Source organism: Bos indicus x Bos taurus, chromosome 16, assembly GCF_003369695.1.
Source record: "Bos indicus x Bos taurus breed Angus x Brahman F1 hybrid chromosome 16, Bos_hybrid_MaternalHap_v2.0, whole genome shotgun sequence".
Taxonomy (NCBI): Eukaryota; Metazoa; Chordata; class Mammalia; order Artiodactyla; family Bovidae; genus Bos; species Bos indicus x Bos taurus.
Window position 1 is genome coordinate 60,795,237 of NC_040091.1, and position 14,698 is coordinate 60,809,934.

General features: G+C 39.6%; 1 protein-coding gene across 5 annotated transcripts in view; it reads right to left on the bottom strand.

The window, feature by feature from the left end:
* ACBD6 (acyl-CoA binding domain containing 6) overlaps positions 1–14,698 on the bottom strand; it is a 205,881-nt gene that overhangs the window by 39,527 nt on the left and 151,656 nt on the right. For all 5 annotated transcript variants that reach the window (XM_027565486.1, XM_027565485.1, XM_027565488.1 and 2 more), the window contains exon 7: positions 4,020–4,050. In XM_027565486.1, coding sequence (XP_027421287.1) covers positions 4,020–4,050 — 31 coding nt within the window. The remainder of the gene's footprint in view (positions 1–4,019; positions 4,051–14,698) is intronic.

Consider the following 14,698-nt stretch of genomic DNA (forward strand, 5'->3'; position numbering starts at 1 on the left):
CTTTCTTTTTAGACATGCCACACATTTCCTAAACTTGTGTATGTATAAAGAATACTTTTTTTTTTTTTTTAAGATTTTTGCTAATTATTTTAAAGTAGAGGACAACTGTTTTACAATATTGTGTTGGTTTCTGCCCTATTTCAACATGAGTCGGCTATAGGTACATGTATGTCCCCTCCCTCCTGAACCTCCCTCCCACCCCATCCCACCCCTCTAGGTAGTCACAGAGCATTGGATTTGACCTCCCTGCATCTGATTCAATCTCTCACTTAAATTTTTTGAGCCAATGAAACTTGTTTAAGAAGAGAGAAACTAAAACATATTTTCCACAAATGAGGAGTTTAGAAGGACTAGGATATTGTTCCAAGGACAGTTTTGTTTCCAGCTGAAGATTAACAGAGCATTTAACGGGACTTCCCTGTAGCTCAGATAGTAAAGAATCTGCCTGCAACGCAGAAGAGCTGGGTTCAATCCCTGGGTCAGGAAGATCCTCTGGAGAAGGGAATGGCAATCCATTCCAGTATTCTTGCCTGGAGAATCCCATGGACAGAGGAGCCTGGCAGGCTCTAGTCCACTGGGTTGCAAAGAGTCGGACAGGACTGAAAGGCTAACACTAACCACATGAGCATTTAACAATACGATCAACCTCTGATGAAACTGACACGGTATCTTTTTCTTCTTAGATGAAGTGTTTCCTTCCTTCTGCTTCTGAGAAGCAGGTCTTGCTTTCTAAGCAGTTCTGTTTGGCTTTACTAGGAAGCTGAGTGGTCCCTTCACACCTGCACTTTGAGTTGTCAGTCACCACGGTCCCCAGGCCCTAATGCAGCCCTTGAATGGCTCACTGAGAGCTGATGAACCTCAAGCATGTTCATAACAGTTCCAATGAAGTCCCACGAATCCACTTACACTGCTTATGCAACACACTTTTAAAAGAATTTTACCGTGAGGAACTCCCTCCTTTTCAAAGGAGGTTGCATTGGCAGAGTTCTCTTTTTAAGCAGAGCGGTACACTCTGGACCTCATGGCACATATTTTGAAACAAAAGTCAGTTTGCTTCTTGAAGCCAGGCGTCAGGAATAAGGCGCAGCCCCGAATTTTTTGGTGACGACCTCACAATCACTGTTGGAGTGCCTGACTTAATGCCTGGTTCAAACAGGTAAGAAAGAAGCTGAGAAAAGTGTTTTCCTAGACTGAAAATCAGAGTTCAGAGTCGCCAGCGTTTGGTGATGTTAGAGGAGCTATATGACAGACTTATATGAACATGTTTGCAGAGTGAGAGATGTGAGCACTGTGGAAAGTGGGAGGGGAAGGCATTTGTTTTTCTTTCCTTTCCTGGTAAATTTAGAGATAATGGGTTTGAATTTCTAGCTCTGTTAGGTAAGTTTACTAACTTCTTTGAGTTTTGATTTCCTCATTTATAAATTGCAGAAAACAATAACTACTTCAGAGGGCTGTTGATAGAAAGGAGCCTTGAAATTTCTTGTGTACTGTGATGGGCACACCTTTCAAAGGTATTTGGTAACAAAATGTACATGTATGCATATATGTGTGTGTGTATATATATATGCAACTTAACAATTTTAAGTACAGAAACAGAAGAATATAAAGGCTAATAAAACAAGTTTTTGGCTATTACAAGTAATGCTGCAGTACATGTTCTTACTTATGTTTCATTATACACATGTTGGGGAGTATTTCCAGGGAATATACTAGAAGTGAAATGGCCAGGTTGTAGGGTATGTGTACCCTTACCTTCAACTTCACTAGATTTTTGCCAAATTCACCTCCAAAGTGATGCAGTGGTTGGACACTCCCAATAGCAGTATATGAGAGTTTCTGTTCCTCCACACCCCAGTTCTATTCTTCGCACACGTTGCGTGCGTGCTATGTGTATGCTAAGTCGCTTCAGTCGTGTCTGACTCTTTGCGACCCCTTGGACTGTAGCCCATCAGGCTCCTCTGTCCATGGGATTCTCCAGGCAAGAATACTGGAGTGGGTTGCCATGCCCTCCTCCAGGGGATCTTCCCGACCCATGGGTTGAACCTGCATCTCCTGTGGCTCCTGCATTGCAGATGGGTTCTTTACTGCTGAGCCACCGGGGAAGCCCTGGTGCACATATTTTACATGTTGCCAATCTGTGTGAAGTTATATCTGAATGTTTTAATCTGCATCCCCTAATTATTGTTGGGAGACATTTCTCCAAGGGATTCTCATGTTTCTGTACACCGTGTGACCAGAGATAAAGATAGCTTTTATGCTAGACTGTCTTTCAAAAGATGTTGATATAGTGAATGACCTTTGTCAACGGAGGTACTGCTTCCTTCTAGAATAGAAGGCAGGTTTGTTTATTGTCCAGTATGATAAAGACATGTGTTGTCCAGGCCAAAGGTTGGGCAAAGCTGCTGGCAGCTTATTATAAAAGGCTGGAGATCCCTAAGCTTAGGATTCCTAAGCCATGACACTATGTGTCTAAGATCTGCTGAGGCGTCTCTTTGTAGCTCCCATGGGACTCAAGGGGAAATGACACAAACATGAAGCTCATGCTGTTTGCTGTGCTGTGAACAATAGTCTTCTGTCTCTGATCCATGAGTTTTGTGTCTTTTGCCAGCAAAATGGCAACCCACTCCAGTGTTCTTGCCTGGAGAATCCCAGGGACGGGGGAGCCTGGTGGGCTGCCCTCTATGGGGTCGCACAGAGTCGGACACGACTGAAGCGACTTAGCAGCAGCAGCAGCAGCATAAAACTGCATCAGGCTAATTGGTAAGAGTTCAAGTAGTGTATGATCTCAGACTATTCATAGTTCTTGGAAGTTATTGGTGAGGGTGAGCCTCTTGTTTATTGGTTATTTGGCTCTTTTTCATTTGTGAGCTATCTGTTTTTTGAGGTCTATTTTTTCCATTTGATTGTTTCTTATTGACTGGGAGATGTTCTTGATATATACTAGTTTAAATATTGATGGCTGTCTTTTATTCAACTGTGTGTGTGTGTGTGTGTGTGTGTGTGCGTGTGTGCGTGTGCACGCATGCTCAGTCACTTCAGTCGCATCCAACTCTTTGCGACGCTATGGACTGCAGCCCACCAGGCTTCTCTGTCCATAAGATTCTCCAGGCAAGAATACTGGAGTGGATTCCCATGCCCTCCTCTAGAGGATCTTCCTGAGCCAGGGATCAAACCCACATTTCCTGCATTGCAGGAGGATTCTTTACCCACTGACCCACCTGGGAAGACCTTATTCAACCATGCTCATATCCAAATAGAATAAAAGTAGCAATACTTTTTCTAGTACTTCAGTTTCCAAAGTACTTTATTATCTCTTACCTATTACCAATAGCTCCTTAAGAGCCATATTACTTCCATTTTACAGATTATCCTCTATTTTACAGATTGTTTAAGTGAAAATTACTTAACGAGGCTAATCAGTTAATAGAAGAAATAAAAAATCAAATCTATTTTTCTTCACATCAAGAAAGTATTTCTTACAAGAGAGATTCTAGCTCCTAAGTAACAATGGTTAGAATCTTAGTTGTCACTGATAATAACAGGAATGAAATAATGAAATTTCAAAAGGGAATTGGAGGAACCTTCATTTCTGTTGACTGTGTAGAAACGCTCAATTAATTACGAATGTGTCCATAAGAATTTTAACATATAATCAACTTTAGAGGTTATTAATCTATTTTTTAAACATAAAGTTATTGTAGCTCTGCTGCTGCTAAGTCGCTTCAGTCGTGTCCGACTCTGTGCGACCCCAGAGACGGCAGCCCACCAGGCTTCCCTGTCCCTGGGATTCTCCAGGCAAGAACACTGGAGTGGGTTGCCATTACCTTCTCCAATGCATGAAAGTGAAAAGTGGAAGTGAAGTCGCTCAGTTGTGTCCAATTCTGTGTGACCCCATAGACGGCAGCCCACCAGGCTCCGCCTAGTGGTTGGCATTTTTCCAAGTGCTATGTAGTGTTGGACAAAGCTGAGAAAAGCAAATAAAGTCAAATATAATTAGTAATAATTTAAAAACATCTTACCATAATGTAGAGCTGTTTGACCTTCATTGTCCTATAAAAGAAACAAATCTAAGTTATTGCAAAAGTATGAAAATATATAAGGTATAGCAAATATTTGATATACCAAAGTTCCACAGGTTTACCAGCTACAGGAAAAGAAGCCAGTTCTTTAAGCCTCACAGTAACCTCTGACCAAACTCTCCATCTTGGAGAAAAGGAGAAGGTTGAATGGTAACTTGTGCACTGCAGCAGCCACAGAGTGACAGGATGATTAGATCTGCAGATATTAAACCAAAGGGAATCCTTTAAAATGTGACAGTTTGATTACCCAATTAGTGGCAGAAAAATGGCCATTTATCATGGCCAGTATTATAATATTTTTTTAAGTACATTCCCAAAATCTATCTAAGAAGTCTATGATTTATAGTAAGAATTAGTAGCTTTGTAACCCATTTTCAAAGGTTCAGATTCCAGGCTTGTAACACAAAGTTTCCTAAGCATATCAAATATTATACAGAAATGTGATTTCAAGGCACACAAAATCTCTACAAGTTAAGGCAAAAATTCCCACATATACTCAGGAAAATCCAACTGTTCAGCTAAATTTTTATTTCTTTAAAATCAAGGTATTTTAACTATATAAACTATCGATGAGTACTTTTTCACGATGCTGTTTCTTTTTAATTCAATTTTTATTTTACATTGGAGTAGTTGATTACAATGTTAGTTTCAGCTGTAGAGCAAAGTGATTCTGTTATACATATATCTATTTTTCAGATTCTTTTCCCATAGGTTATTATAGAACATTGAGCAGTTTTCTGTACATATTGTTGGTTATCTGTTTTATTATATATAGTAGGATGTATATGTTAATCCCCAAACTCCTAATTGATCCCTCCTCCTCTCCTCTTTGGTAACCATTAAGTTTGTTTTCAAAGTCTGAGTCTGTTCTGTTTTATAAATAAATTCATTTGTGTAAGTTTTCTAGATTCTACGTATAAGTGATATCATATGACTTTTGTCTCTGTGACTTCATTCAGTATGATTCATTTGTATAAGTTTTCTAGATTCTACGTATAAGTGATATCATATGATTTTTGTCTCTGTGACTTCAGTATGATTCATTTGTATAAGTTTTCTAGATTCTACTTATAAGTGATATCATATGATTTTTGTCTCTGTGACTTCATTCAGTATGATTCATTTGTATAAGTTTTCTAGATTCTACGTATAAGTGATATCATATGATTTTTGTCTGTGTGACTTCATTCAGTATGATAATGTCTAGGTCCATCCACGCTGCTGCAAATGGCATTATTTCATTCCTTTTTATGTCTCAGTAATATTCCACTGTACACATATACCACATCTTCTTTATCCATTCCTCTGTCAATAGACATTTAATTTGCTTCCAGGTCTTGGCTATTGTGAGTAGTGCTGCAATGAACATTGGGGTGCATGTATCTTTTTGAATTGTGGTTTTCTCTGGATATATGGCCGGGAGTGGAATTGCTAGATCATATGGTTGCTCCCTTTTTAGTATTGAAAGGAACCTCCATGCTCTTCTCTATATTGTGTGCTCAGTTGCGTCTGACTTAGGGGCACCATGGTTGTAGCCTGCCAGGCTTCTCTGTCCACCACTTCCTACTCCAAGGATCTTCTTGACCCAGAGATTGAACCCGTGTGTCTTGTGTTTCCTGCATTGGCAGGCAGACTCTTTACCACCAGGGCCACCTAGGAAGCTCTGTTCTCCAAATAGTAGTTGTATCAATTTACATTCTCACCAACAGTGTAGGAATGTTCTCTTTTCCTCTGCATCCTCTCCAGGATTTATTATTTGTAGATTTTTTGATGATGGCCATTCTGACTGGTGGACTTCCCAGGTGGCTCAGTGGTAAAGAATCAGCCTGTCAATTCAAGAGACGCAGGAGACACAGGTTCAATCCCTGGTCAGGAAGATCCCCTGGAGGAGGAAAAGGCAACTCACTCCAGTATTCCTGCCTGGAGAATCCTATGAATAGACGAGCCTGGTGGGTTACAATCCATAGAGGCACACAGTTGGACATAACTGAGCACACACATATTCTGACCTGTATGAGGTGATACATCTTTAGTTTTGCTTTTCTCTAATAATTAGCAATGTTCAGTATTTCTTCATGTGTTTTTGGCCATCCATATGTCTTTCTTAGAGAAATGTCTATTTAGATCATTTGCCCATTTTTTGATTGGTTGTTTTTGGTTTTGTTTTTGATATTGAGTTGCATGAACTGCTTATATATTTTGGAGATTAATCCCTTGTAAGCTGCTTCATTTGCAAATATTTTCTCCCATCCTGTGGGTCGTCTTTTTGTTTTCTTTATGGTTTCCTTTGCTGTGCAGAAGCTTTTGAGTTTAATTAGGTCCCATTTGTTTATTTTTACTTTTTATTTTCATTACTCTGGGAGGTGGACCTATAAAGGTATTGCTGTGATTTATGCCAAAGAGTGTTCTTCCTATGTTTTCTTCTAAGAGTTTTATAGCATCCAGTCTTATATTTAGGTCTTTAATCCATTTGAGTTTATTTTTGTGTATGGTGTTAGCGAATATTCTAATTTAATTGTTTTACATGCAGCTTTCCAGTTTCCCCAGCATCATTTATTGAAGAGACTGTGTTTTTGCCATTGTATAGTCTTGCCTCCTTTGTCATAGACTGACCATAGGTGTGTGGGTTTACTTCTGAACTTTGTATCCTGTTCCACTGATCTACATTTCTGTTTTTGTGCCAATATTATAGTGTTTTGATGACTGTAGCTTTGTAGTATAAAGTCAGGGAGCCTTATTCCTCCAGTTCCATTTTCCTTTCTCAGAATTGCTTTGGCTGTTCAGGGCCTTTTATGTTTCCAAGCAAATTAAAAATTTTTTGTTCTAAAAATTTTGTGAAAATGCCATTGATAATTTGATACAGATTGCATTGAATCTGTACATTGCCTTGAGTAGTATAATCATTTCGACTATACTGATTCTTCCAATCCAAGAACATGGTATATCTTTCCATCTGAGCAATGCTATTTCTTAAGCTGAAGGCAGATGATCACGTTACATGAGCAACACATAATTAGGATGATGGATAGGTGAAAAGTAGAATTTAGATTAATTTGATATGCATTTAGTATGTGCATGGCCATTCTTGAGCCCCTGGTAATTAAGAATAAATGATTAACCATTATTGTAAATGAGACAGAGTGGTATTATGATTTAAATCAACTACTCTTAGACAAACCATATCTACCTTTCCCATTTCCTAAAGACTGAATATGGGGGTTGGTTCCCAGGAGGTTTTGGGTGTGGTTCTATTTAATCTCCTAAGAAGAAAGGCAAAAAGTTGCCAAGGAGAGCTTATTTTCTGGTTCAGATAGGTGGTTAGAAAAAAGTAATTCTTTAACACCTAGAGAAGTTCAGCAGGGATAACAGCCGATGGGTAGAAGACAACTTTGAGGCAATGTAGTTTGATTAAACTGTTTTCTTACCAGGAATTGGAATTCTCATTGGATTTGGCGGTAACATGTGGGTAGATAGGTTGGAGGAGATATGAAAGATGTAATTTTGAGGAACCTTATGAGTAGGGTAGATTCAGCTGAGGTGTAGCACTGCTTACGTTTGGGATTCTCATTATATATCATAAGGATAATAATAAACTCTAAGGGTAGTAAAAGATGGACAGCAGCACCAAGAAGTCAGAAAAACAAGAGATTATTTTTGCCTACTTGTTTCTTGTATTTTTCAATTCAGTCCCTACTTTGCTCCTCATTCCTCTTTGCCTTGCCCTGCCCTTGAGATTAATGACAGGTAGGGGAAGAGAGCTGAGGCAGCCACAGTAAACAAGATCCAAGAGATGATAATGAGGGGTGGCAATGACAGTGTGAAGTTGTGTTCCTGAGTATCTGGATTTACCTGGCTACAGTCAAGGGCAATTTTGAAAGAACTGTATTGCCCACTATGGCTTTAAACTTATATCTGCTTTGCTAGTTTCCAAAGTTAACCAGTAAAAATGTATGTGTGTGTGTATGTGTACACACACCTGATGGGTTTATATATTCACATTTATGTGCACACACACCTGATGGGTTTATACATTCACATTTATAGTTAAAATGCTTGGCAACAGAAAATAATTTCAGAAAGGGTTTAATCTATTGCAACCTCAGGACTCTAACCTATGCATCCATCATGCAAGGTTATATTTTCTACAATTACCCATTTTTAGAAAGTGTAACTTTCTTGCTATTTGTGCATAAGTTCCTTGTTTAATTACTGTGTTCATATAAATATATATGCAGAGTTCAATTTCATTCAATTTGTAATTGCTTATCTTCACAAGAGAGGTAGAAGCATAATTTATTTCTTTTAATCACTTTTACCAATGAGTACTAAATCTATATCTCCACCTCAATCTCCAACTAATGAATTAATTTAAAATGTTTATTGAGCTCCTACTATGGTCCAGGCAGTGTTCCAGGTACTGGGAGCACAGAGGTGAGCAAGAGAGAGAAGGTCCATCATGTTATAACTCTTACATTCTAGTGGTAGAGGAAGTAATAAGCAAATAAATCTTTCTGTAACAGACAGCAATAAGTGCTCCAAAAAGCATAATACAGTGTCTAGATGATGTGAGATGCTATTTTAGATCAAAAGAACAAGGAAGGGCTCTTTGAGAAGGTATGTACACACAGAGAATTGGGGAAGATTCTAGGGTGGTCATGCAACCTCCTGAGCTGAGCACATCATAGCACCCATCATCCTCCTGGTCTAGAAGTAAGCATGTCACTCAAGCCAAACCACTTAGAGTCTTCTCTTAGGATTTTCAAAATAGGATTCATGTCAATGTATGGCAAAACCAATACAATATTGTGAAGTAATTAGCCTCCAATTAAATAAAGTTATATTTAAAAAAGATTTTCAAAATAGAGCAAGGAGACAGAAGCATGTGTACAGAGAAAGCCTTTTTCTTCCTGGTCAAAAGAAAGTGGTGTATGAATAAAAACAGATACAAAAAGATAAATATTGTATTATTCCAGTGTATGAACTATTTAAGAGTAGTCAAATTCAGAGAGACAGAAATAGAACAGTGGTTACCAGGGGCTGCAGAGAGAGAGGAAGGAGGAATCATTGTCCCGTGGGTACAGTTTCAGTATGGGATGATGAAAACATTCTGCAGATGGATAGTAGTGACAGCTGCACAACAACATGCATGTTCTTAATGCTGCTGCTGCTGCTGCTGCTGCTAAGTCGCTTCAGTCGTGTCCGACTCTGTGCAACCCCACAGACGGCAGCCCACCAGGCTCCCCCGTCCCTGGGATTCTCCAGGCAAGAACACTGGAGTGGGTTGCCATTTCCTTCTCCAATGCATGAAAGTGAAAAGTCAAAGTGAAGTCGCTTAGTCGTGTCTAACTCTTTGCGACCCCATGAACCACAGCACGCCAGGCCTCCCTGTCCATCACCAACTCCTGGAGTTCACTCAAACTTATGTCCATCGCGTCAGTGATGCCATCCAACCATCTCACCCTCTGTCATCCCCTTCTCCTCCTGCCCTCAATCTTTCCCAGTATCAGGGTCTTTTCAAGTGAGTCAGCTGGCCACCATCAGGTGGCCAAAGGATTGGAGTTTCAGCTTCAACATCAGTCCTTCCAATGAACACCCAGGACTGATCTCCTTTAGGACGGACTGGTTGGATCTCCTTGCAGTCCAAGGGACTCTCAAAAGTCTTCTCCAACACCACAATTCAAAAGCATCAATTCTTCGGTGCTCAGCTTTCTTTATAGTCCAGCTCTCACATCCATATATGACTACTGGGAAAACCATAGCCTTGACTAGACAGACCTTTGTTGGCAAAGTAATGTCTCTGCTTTTGAATGTGCTGTGTAGGTTGGTCATAACTTTCCTTCTAAGGAGTAAGCGTCTTTTAATTTCATGGCTGCAATCACCATCTGCAGTGATTTTGAAGCCCCCCCAAATAAAGTCTGTCACTGTTTCCATTGTTTCCCTGTCTATTTGCCATGAAGTGATGGGACTGGATGCCATGATATTAGTTTTCTGAATGTTGAGCTTTAAGCCAACTTTTTCACTCTCTTCTTTTATGTTCATCAGGAGGCTCTTTAGTTCTTCACTTTCTGCCATAAGGGTGGGGTCATCTGCATATCTGAGGTTATTGATATTTCTCCCAGCAATCATGTCATGTATATCTTAGCACAATTTTTTAAAAAAGAAAGTAAAAAGTAAAAGATGTGGATCAAAACTACAGGTGGCATTGTTCTCCACTTTTTGGAGAAAACAGGTGTGTGGGAGGTGAGAATGAAGTATTCACAAAGAAAAGAGTAGCAGTGAGAGATCCAGAAAGAATGAGAGTCTCTAATTCTTATCATTTCAACCCTGTCCTTGTCCTTCTTGGTTAGGTGAGCCAACAACAAAATACTGTCTAGGCAAAAGTGATCTTGTCACGTGCAAACGGAGTCCTGAGTAATACAGAACAAAAGGTTATTTATGACTCAAGCCTTGATCATCTTCCTCGCAATTTTGTGACCTCCGATTCCCAGTAAGAATACCTATCTGCACATTCACATCTGTAAATGCACTTCACTCTGCTTGAAATCTGTTCTCCAACCTTATAGTGTTCTGCTCTTCTCTCTTGTTTTAATATCCATCTTTGATATATTTGAGCATTTTAAGCAGACGTATAGTCCCTGTATTTCTTTTATTTGAGCTCAGGGAGAGGGGGCAGGTGGTGGTGCATGTGATACTTGTGCTGCCTGAGATTCGTGTACTGCTGATTACTACCTGTGTGCTTTATAATTTGGGACTGTGAATTCATTTTAAGTGGGGTTTTATCTGTGAAAAATTCTGTGCTTTGTTCCCTGAATGGAGATTCTGTCCCTCTAGAATGATTTTGCTTTTGTTTCTGACAGACACCATGGAAATACTATCAGTCTGAGATCCCTACATTGGGTTCTTAGCTTGGAGATTTTTGAACACCTACTTAGTGTAAATTTAAAAAGGGCAAACCTATTTCTCATCCCACCTCCCCTCCTGGGCTTGGAGTGCAGGCTAAGAAAAATTCATGTCAGCTCTTTGTTGGAGGGTAGATTTTTAATGTCTACTTTTCCCTGATGGTGGCTGCTGTTTTTTGAGAGATTTCTACCTTATAGATACTGGGACTGTCAGATCCTTGCTTTCAGGACAGTCAGGTGTTGGTTTAAACTTACCACTTTCTTTTTAAAGCTTTGGGATTATTAAAAACTCAAGGCTTACTAATTTGTTTCTTAGCTGTGTTTGTTTTGGCCTTTGGAGAACAACTTTACTTTTTGGTAAGCTCTACCATATTTCCTACATTGTGGAGCATAAATGCCAAATGTAATTATTCTGGGGCCCAAACAATCATGAACTCAGTTCACAGTTAACTCAGTGAAAAATTACTTTTTCAGTTTTACTTCCAGATGCTTTTTCCTCCTGTATGCAGAGGACGAGTTGGTCTCTCTTGAATTTATACAGATTTCTTTCTTTCCCCACATGTATTTCTACACTGATTCTTTCTTTATAATTTTTGATCATTATTTTCATTTTATTAATAATTATTTCCTTTAAGGGCTAGATTTTCTTCTCTCCTGAGATGGGGCACCCTGTCAAATGTAAGAAGTATGTGTTTATTTAAAATTGTATTTATTTATTTATTGAAGTATAGCTGATTTACAATGTTGTGTTAATTTCTGCTGCACACCAAAGTGATTCAGTTTTATATACATATGCAATCTTTTTTTATATTCTTTTCCATTATGGTTGATCCCAGGAGACTGGATATAGCTCCCTGTGCTGTACAGTAAGACCTGTTGTTTATCTGTTCTAAATGTAATAGTGTGCACCTGCTTACCTCAAACTCTGAGTCCATCCCTTGCCTTCCCATCGGCAGCCACAAGTCTTTTCTCTATGTCTGTGAGTCTGTTTCTGCTTCACAGATAGGTCCGTCTGTATCACATTTTAGATTCCACATTTAAGTGATATCATACAGTGTTTCTTTCTCTTTCTGACTGATTTCACTTAGCATGATAATCTTTAGTCGCATCCATGTTGCTGCAGACGGCATTATTTTGTTTTTATGGCTGAGTTGTATGTATGTACCACATCTTCTTTATCCATTCCTCTGTCAATGGACATTTAAGTTGTTCTACGTCTTGGCTATCGTGAATAGCTCTGCTATGAATATAGGGGTGCATGTATCGTCCTGAATTATAGTTTTGTCTAGAAATATGCCCAGGAATAGGATTGCTGGATCATATGGTAATTCTGTTTTTAGTTTTCTGAGGAACCTCTATACTGTTTTCCACAGTGACCGCACCAACCTACATTCCCATCAACGGTAGGAGAGTTCCTTTTTCTCGACACCCTCTCCAGCATTTGTTATTTGTAGATTTCTTAATGATGGCCATTCTGAAATGGTGTGAGGTGGTACTTCTTTGTAGTACTGATTTGCATTTCTCTAATAATTAGCAATATTTTCATGTACCTGTTGGCCATTTGTATTTATTCTTTGGAGAAATGTCTGTTAAGGTCTTGGGCCTATTTTTCAATTGGATTGTTTGTTTTTTGTTGAGTTGTAGGAGTTGTTTGTATATTTTGGAAATGAAACCCTTGTTGATCACATCATTTGCAAATATTTCCTCCCATTCTGTATGCTATCTTTTTGTTTTATGACTTCCTTTTCTATGCTAGTTTGTAGGTTTGATTAGGTCCCATTTGTTTATTTTTATTTCTATTGCCTTGCTGCTGCTAAGTCGCTTCAGTCGTGTCCAACTCTGTGCGACCCCACAGATGACAGCCCACCAGGCTCCTCTGTCCCTGGGATTCTCCAGGCAAGAATACTGGACTGGGTGGCCATTTCCTTCTCCAATGCATGCATGCATGCAAAGTTGCTTCAGTCATGTCTGACTCTGTGCGACCCTATGGACAGCAGTCCACCAGGCTCCTCTGTCCACAGGATTCTCCAGGCAAGAATACTGGAGTGGGTTGCCATTTCCATCTCTACTGTTGCCTTGGGGACTGACCTAAGAAAACATTGGTACAATTTATATCAAAATGTTTTGCCTATGATCTCTTAAAGACATTTTATGGTGTCATGTCTTATGTTTAAGTCTTTAAGCCATTTTGAGTTTATTTTTGTGTATGGTGTGAGAGTATGATCTAACCTCATTAATTTACATGCACTGTCCAGCTTTCCCAATACCACTTGCTGATGAGACTTTGCCCCATTGTATACTCTCGCCTCCTTTGTTGAAGATCAACTGACTGTAGGTGTGTGGGTTTAATTCTGGGCTGTCTTTTCTGCTCCATTGATCCAGGTATGTGTTTGTGTCAATAACCAGGCTGCTTTGATTACTCTAGCTTTGTGGTGTTGTCTGAAGTTTTGGAGGGTTATGCCTCCTGCTTTGTTCTTTTTCTTCAGGATTGCTTTGGCAATGCTGGGTCTTTCATGGTTCCAGATGAATTTTAGGATTATCTGTTTTAGTTCTGTGAAAAATGTCATGGGTACTTTGCTACTCAGTCATGTCCAAGTCTTTGAGACCCCATGGACTGTAGCCTGCCAGCATCCTCTGTCCATAGAATTTTTCAGGCAGGAACATTGGTGTGGGCTGCCACTTCCTACTCAAGGGGCTCTTTCCAACCCAGGGGTCAAACCTGCATCTCTTGCATTTCCTGCATCAGCAGGCAGATTCTTTACCATTGTGCCACCTGGGAGTAGGGATCTCATTAAATCTGTAGACTGCTTTGGGTAGTATGGCCATTTAAACAATATTAATTAGAAATATTTTTTTAAAAAATTACCAAATGAAGTATTGATGAAAATATTAACATTAAGTCATTGATAATATTGCTATTTTTTGCACATAAAATTCAGTAGCCAGGTGCTGATTTTTTTCTACTGCTAAATGCATTTTATCAAACTGAATCAAAAGCCCCATTTCCAAGTCCAGATCTATCTACCTGTCTGTCTACCTACACACACACACACACTCACACACGTTTCAGTCAGTTCAGTCAATCAGTCGTGTCTGACTGAGACCCCATGTACTGCAGCATGCTAGGCCTCCATGTCCATCACCAAATCTCAGAGCCTATCCAAACCCATATCCATTGAGTAGGTGATGCCATCCAACCATCTCATCCTCTGTCGTCCCCTTCTCCTTCTGCCCTCAATCTTTCCCAGCATCAGGGTCTTTTCTAGTGAGTCCATTCTTCACATCAGGTGGCCAAAGTATTGGAGTTTCAGCTTTAGCATTAGTCCTTCCAATGAATATTCAGGGTTGATCTCCTTTAGGATGGACTGGTTGGATCTCCTTGCAGTCCAAGGGACTCTCAAGAGTCTTCTCCAACACCACAGTTCAAAAGCATCAATTCTTCGGCATTCAGCTTTCTTCATAGTCCAATGTTCACATCTATACAAGACCACCGGAAAAACCACAGCCTTGACTAGATGGGCCTTTGTTGGCAGAGTAATGTCTCTGCTTTTTAATATGCTGTTTAGGTTGGTCATGACTTTCCTTCCAAGGAGCAAGGGTCTTTTGATTTCATGGCTGCAGTCACCATCTGCAGTTTTTGGAGCCCCCCAAAATGAAGTCTGTCACTGTTTCCATTGTTTTCCCATTTATTTCCCTTGAAGTGATGGGACCAGATGCCAT